Source organism: Phallusia mammillata, chromosome 1, assembly GCF_965637545.1.
Source record: "Phallusia mammillata chromosome 1, kaPhaMamm4.hap1.1, whole genome shotgun sequence".
Lineage (NCBI taxonomy): Eukaryota > Metazoa > Chordata > Ascidiacea > Phlebobranchia > Ascidiidae > Phallusia > Phallusia mammillata.
This window is the reverse complement of record NC_137252.1, coordinates 31288705-31295056: the sequence shown is the minus strand read 5'-3', so window position 1 is coordinate 31295056 and position 6352 is coordinate 31288705. Positions and strand designations below refer to the sequence as shown.

The window sequence follows — 6352 nt, the reverse complement described above, 5'->3', positions numbered from 1 at the left end:
ATATTTTTTGCTGCACATGTAAGATCTTACAATAAATATACTCGCAAAAATATCACCATGAACATTTTATTGGCGCGACGAAAAAAATAAACTGACAAGAAACGGATCCAAATACAAAATGGGCTTTTCACAGTAAAAAGTCATTTGGTCACTGCCCGGCAGCAAAAAGACACAGAAATTAAATATAAAGTGGAAAATCAAAAGGCAAAAGAACAGTCAACTTTTGCATAGAGGACAAAACAAACCGGCCTCTATAAAAAATAAACTCAAAAAATACTAAACTGTGACGAAATAAAGCGGTCTTTATTTGATTGTTCTAGAACAGAGTGATTGTCTCGGGCAATTAACAGGTTTCTTCAGGGCTGATGTTCTCGTGTTTGATTGCTGCAAATACTGCGGGCGTTGATTGTTCCACGGGCTTGGTAACTTCAGGAGTTTGGGAAATTAAATTGGGTGGAAACGAAAAGGCGTTGGTCAGTGCTGAGGCAAGGGCTGGGAATCCTAAAGGCTGCAAAACAGAATAATTATGTGGTAAGTTTAACTGTTTTGTTTTCGCTTAGAGTTACATTACTGTCTTTGATCAAGAACTTTAGCAGTTCCTTGAAAGGATATTTATTGGATAAGCTACATGCAAATTTATATATCTTTGTTTACTCTTAAATAAAACCTAGGCAAAACTGTGTAGCTTGAGGTACAGACTTAGCTGGCTGTTAGCCTTGATCGGCTTTTAGCTTGTTCAAATGTTTTAAACAACTTGCACGTTTCAAAGGCTTACCTTATGTGCGGATTGCAGTTTACGTTCTTTTTTGTCATTTTCATCTTGGGCTGTTTGTGCTCTGTAGAAAAACAGCTTTTGTTATGGACGTTTAAATGGACAAATCAAGGACAAACTATTGTTAGTTTTTCAATGTTGCAATTATAGCCATGGTTTTTGTGATCAATATTTATTAGGAAAGAAGAGTGGTATCAAGCTTGGTTCTAAATGTTTTCCTACCTTGAATAAAGAATTCTTTCCAGTTGGGCAAGGCGTTCAGCAGCACGGTGTCCAGCAATATCAAGTACTTCGTCCTAAAATAAAAACGTTAAATTTTTTTTTCTTTGTGGTTAATTAATGTCCAATTTATAATTATGAAGACACCAATTTAGAACAGTCTTGAGCTTCTATGTTTAGGCACATAAAATGACATGATGCTTCAGTTGGCCTTATGGATAACTTTGTGGTGCTTTAGTACAAATGTGTAGCAATTTGTTGTCTGTGTTTCTTACCGTTGGGCACCATTCGGGTCGATCTTCGTTTTTCAAATTTTTGAGGTCCTTGACTCTTTCGATAATTCGTCGACAGAGAACATCTCCTTGCTTGGATAAGGTCAAAAACGACCACTTATATTTGTCTGGCTTGGAAATGGCGAAAATGTCTCGCGCTTCTGATGACCATTCGTCGTACTGCAGAGCAATAAACAAATTGTTAACAATTAGGTTAAAAAACCCTAAAAACGTTTGGAAAAATATGTAAACGAGGAAAAAATATACATAGCAATTCCGGTAGAGTAGAAGACTGATCTTTAAGATTTCTGGTGTTAGATATTAAAAAAAAACGTTTTAGGTAAAACTATTAATTACCTTGGCATTACGGAAGGTTCTTAGAAAGTTAGGACTTGATTGTGAGACGAATAGCAAATGTTTCCAGTGAGAGCGATGGGCAGAATTATGTGACTTTTGTTCTTCCTCGGTCATTGTGCTGTAAAAAAATCCTGATCAGTCACTGTATTTCAAGTCTACACAAAACGCGTATTTCAATACTTTTGAAGCCCAAACTTTACAACAAACGTGTTAAATACCTTTTGAAAAATGATACTTATTTGTTAACAATCGTACATTCCAAAAGGTTAATTTGCCAAAGCTTATTGTACCCAAACGATCTTGCTTCCTAGAAATACTTCCGGACAGATCAGTTTGCTACTAAGCCAATGCAAAGCTGTGATTAACGTGATATTCGGTATCTAAGTTAAGGCCAGCTTGAATCCACATTTGGTGTACAGATGCCGATAATCCTGTTTTCATCACCACAATGTACCGTAGCCTAACCCGCTAAGTGGACGCTTAAAAGTTTTCGCAGAAAATCTCAGCCCAAACTGTCACATTGGTTGAGATGTTGCGGCCTTGTTAATGTTATTTCCAAGTCCACAGGCTGCTCTGTGCACTCGTAAGCGTAGGTAAATTGCACTTTAATTGCGGGCTTGACAAATCTGTTGACCGCATGCAGAAAAATAGACCGCCTAATTTTTGCTGATAACATCAGTGGCATGTGACACATTGCTTGTATATAGTATCTTGAATGTTTTTTTTTAGAATAAAAACGTTTCGCGTGTTACTAGTTTAATTCTTTATGGTTTTAGTCAGCTATAAAAATAGACGTTTGCTGTCTGTGGCATTTACTTGCGAACAGTCATCTTGTAACAATTATAGATTATACAGCAGACGGAAGGATTTCCCATGCTTTTTCTAAGAGTTTAAATGTTAAACATGTCCGCTAAATTTTGGGAGTGTTTGATAACTTATCTTCATTATCTTTCACACTAATGACAGACTCGTCTGGCACTGAGCCGTATGTAAATCACACAAGTCAGGGAGTATAGTTTGGTGTACGAGGCGCAAATTTTAACACATCCCTATCACTTTAACATTTCGATTTGTGCAACCTTATTCTCATGATTGATATATGCTAAACGTATTCTTTTCTGTAAGGGGGTCCTGTAGCATGAATAAAATGACAAAATATCGCTTAGGTAACCAGATAAATGCAGCTAGCTGTTGCTGGAACTTACTGGTATTCGACTGCGCGCTCGTAATGATATTCGATGTTGCTTTGAGTTGGTGAGCTTCTCATTCGTTTGCTGGTGTCTAAAACTCTCCCAACACCACCATTCTGAACATACACAAAAAACGTTGTTACATCATTCTCGTCAAATTTTTTTGAACACACTTTCGATATTGCAACTAAGTTTGATATAACTCTCGTCGAATTTTAAACCTTTTTCAAAATCTTTTGTTGCGACAGAGGCACAAAACGATTGTTTAAAAGCAACTTGGGTTTGCTTAAACTTAAGGAAACCTACCTGAAGACCGTTCGGTTTTTGAAAACTTTTTCGTTTGCGTTTTTTTGATTCAAACTCTTTTGGTAACATGGAGTTTGATTCCTGGAGAGCACTGAAAAAATAATAAGAACGTTGCAGCTATGATTGCAGGAATTTGTGATGCTTTAAACATATTTTATATTTAAAATGGCGTAAGAAAACGGCTCTTTGGAGTACTGTGTTTGTTCATGCAGTGCATTAACTGTTTAAAAATAGCTTGACTTACCGATAGTCGTTTAGAGTCGATGCGAGAATGCTATCAGGTTTTCCGTCTACAGAAGTTCCCCCGAAACCGTTTCCATTTCCAAACTGCATTGCTGCAGCTCGTTCAAAATTGCTCCTCAAGAAAGTTTGCAGAATATAAGAAGCGCTGGGGCTGTTTTGAAGCAGTCTCTGTTGTTGCAGGTTGTTCACAATCGTCGAAACGCTACTAGTAGCAGGTGTTGAGGTAGAATTTGGCAGAAAGCCAAGGTTACTTGAACCGTTTTTTATAGCTGAAGCAGCGTCGTTGCCGTTGTACAACAATGGCTGAGATTGGAGGTCGTTGTTTGTTGGCCTGCTGCGGCTAAAGTCAATGGCCTGAAACTTGGCTTCTGGACGCTCGGTTGTTCGATGGTTAAGTTCGGGGGTGGAGTGTCCGTTTGTCCTGCCTACGTGGCCGTTTGTGATTTGTGGAGGACTGCAAGGTCGAAATGTGTTATGAGGGCTGGACTCGCGACTCTCATAGTTAAAGTGCTTTTCGTTTCCGTTGGTCAAATGATCAGATCCCTGAAATAAAATCATTTTTCATTTATTGATTATATAATATATAGTCTATGTATAATTATTTACCTTTTTGCGAAATGGCAGGAATACGAAACTTTAAATTAGGCGAAAATTCACATTTTTAAAAGATATTTTTGGACAAAATGAATGAAAGCTACTATTTTATTAATTTTACTGAAATTATTATTTATTTTTATCAACAAATCACGAATTATACAAAATCTGCGTTTCTAGATTATTTTCAAACGGCAAAAAGCACAGTATGAACGATTCCTTACCTTTTCAATCATTTTGCAATATCCGTTAATCTTTGCTTCGTATCGAATAGGATCCAGGGCGTGGTCAGGGGAGGGGGTACAGAAGGGCGGGGAGGGCCGGAACTCCCCCGGTACGCACAGAACAACGGACAGTGGTTTTGCAGGGAGTAACCTGTACTGGTCCTCGGCCATTGCAATAAACACTTCGAAATCCACCGAGTCGTTGATAAGATAGTTTGTGTTTTCTGTAGGCAGAATTCAAATTGTTAAGTTGATGCCATTTTTGTAACATGTAAAGGTCTGTAGTTCGAATGCCTACCAATCGAATGCGTATGTTCAACAAACTTATAGTTTCTTGTTTTTAATGAAGAATCGTTTCCATAAATGGCCCTTAACAAAAATAATTGCTTATTCAAGGGCTTTTAAACTCGTAATAGTAAGTTTGTTACAAAAGATTTTCGTAATTTTTGTCAACGTTTTTTAGTTATTAAACCTTGTTTAAAGTGTAAGTGACATAATGCGTTAAATTAATCAACAAATCCTAATGGTGCATTTGTTCTTCGGTTTTCTGCAGCACTTATCAAAGCAAAGCACGCGTGCTCTAAACCCTTTCGTAAACATACCAAAGGTTCAACATCACTGTTACCAAATGACTCGCTTACGTGTGTTGTAGTAACAAGATAGTACAACAAAGCAGGCTAGAGCCCTCGGAAGCGATCCGCTCTAGTTACAGGGTCGTCGAAACGCCTAATTTAAACAAGGGAACCCAGTGGCCTAATTCGCATAAGCCGCCGTAACACAGCTTGTCTCTGGCGGTTTAACGCGTACTGAATTGGTGTCAAACTGCTGTCAGATTGCGTTTTGGTTGTTTGCGCGTGCCCCGGCTTTACTGCGCTTGTTATTTGACAAATAGGATGTTTAAGTTCAAATTCTTTCTCGAACGCAGCAGCTTGAGTCAATAAAATTAATAACAAACCGTAACTGATAGTGTTTTTTGCCAGGCATATTTCACAACTTTCCTTTTATTCATACTTCACAAGAATTTGGAATAAACCATTACTATTATGTTTTTATTAAGATTTCCCACGACCTTAGTAATTATTAAATGGTATTTCGCCACACAAAAAATGATTTAAAGGCAAAAGTTTAGCAAAAATGAACCACACTCCTATGAAAAATATGCGCAGTGTTTTTTTTAAGGTGTTTTCCGAAACGGTCCCCCAAATTTCTCCAGCGGTTTCCCAAAATTTGGATTTGGCTATTTTTTGGTATTTAAATGAAACACTTGCGGTCTCTTAAAACTACTTAGCGGTCACCCAAACCAAACCTTGACACCTGAATATGCGTATGAATCAGTTCAAGAGGTTGTGCCTTTTGCATTCGAAAACACTTTCTCGTGGCGGTTACTTACGTCCGGCAATGATTTCAATATCTTGCGGTGCTTCATTGGTGTCGTAGATCAATTTCCAAATGTCCCGGATGTCTTCGGGCTTGCTGTCGTTGTGAAGAAGCCGCGTCTTTTTGCCGCAGTGCGGTTGTGAACCAGCGAACTGGACGCAAAACCTTGTTCTTTCCGACATATTAGCGTGCATGTACATATATCTTAAACCTAGGTGTGACAAAAACCGGTTAGAAATAGTAATTAACTGCAAAGTTCAAGCATGAAACGGCGTAAAACGATGTTTGTCTCGATTTCGAAGCGTTTATAGACCGCAAAACGTTTAACAACAAGCCTAACCCACTCTAGCGCTATTTCTGTGATTGTACGCGCCAAGCCTACGTTGCTTGTAGTAGGAACGAATCGCAAACGAAGCATTGCAACACATCTGACTTCTAAACACGCGTTTTATGCATCGCCCTCATTGAAGCCACCTTAATCCACCCACTCGCATCTGCCCACACTCTCCTAGCACACATGGATTGCTAAATAAATTGTCTTGCGTAGTAAATTGTCCCGTTTAAATGGCAAATGTTTGTCAAGCTCAAGGTTTGTATGCATCAAATGCCTTATTGGTCTAGCTCCGTGTAAAACAGCAAATCGACTTAGATCTAAAACTGTTTGAAACAATATGTAACTTTTGCTTTTTAATTAGAATTCATTAGCAATGCACGCAAAATGTTTTTGCTTTACTGTCTAACGTTGTACATTTTTGTTATAACTCACATTGGTACATAGTTTGGGCCTGTATCCAAGCC

General features: G+C 38.2%; 1 protein-coding gene and 1 long non-coding RNA gene across 2 annotated transcripts; one reads left to right on the top strand and one right to left on the bottom strand.

Moving 5' to 3' along the window:
• Positions 1-50: 50 nt before the first annotated feature.
• LOC145205499 (uncharacterized) lies at positions 51-5786 on the bottom strand. Its single transcript, XM_080078240.1, has 10 exons — positions 5568-5786; positions 4178-4401; positions 3361-3902; positions 3117-3207; positions 2826-2926; positions 1621-1738; positions 1267-1443; positions 995-1068; positions 776-836; positions 51-508 (listed from the first exon to the last, which is right to left on the bottom strand). The coding sequence occupies exons 1-10, from the start codon at positions 5752-5754 to the stop codon at positions 344-346; spliced, it is 1740 nt and encodes a 579-aa protein (XP_079934366.1). The 5' UTR covers positions 5755-5786; the 3' UTR covers positions 51-343.
• Positions 473-1092, top strand: LOC145205517 (uncharacterized). Its single transcript, XR_013853677.1, has 2 exons — positions 473-531; positions 952-1092. It is a non-coding gene; the product is annotated as an uncharacterized LOC145205517 (long non-coding RNA).
• Positions 5787-6352: the final 566 nt, after the last annotated feature.

Coding starts and splice junctions, on each gene's coding strand:
- LOC145205499 (XM_080078240.1), bottom strand. CDS start 5,754: ATGTACATGCACGCTAATATGTCGGAAAGAACAAGGTTTTGCGTCCAG. Junction 3,903..4,177: donor ATTGCAAAATGATTGAAAAG/GTAAGGAATCGT, acceptor ATTTTATTTCAG/GGATCTGATCATTTGACCAA. Junction 509..775: donor AACTGCAATCCGCACATAAG/GTAAGCCTTTGA, acceptor TCTGTTTTGCAG/CCTTTAGGATTCCCAGCCCT.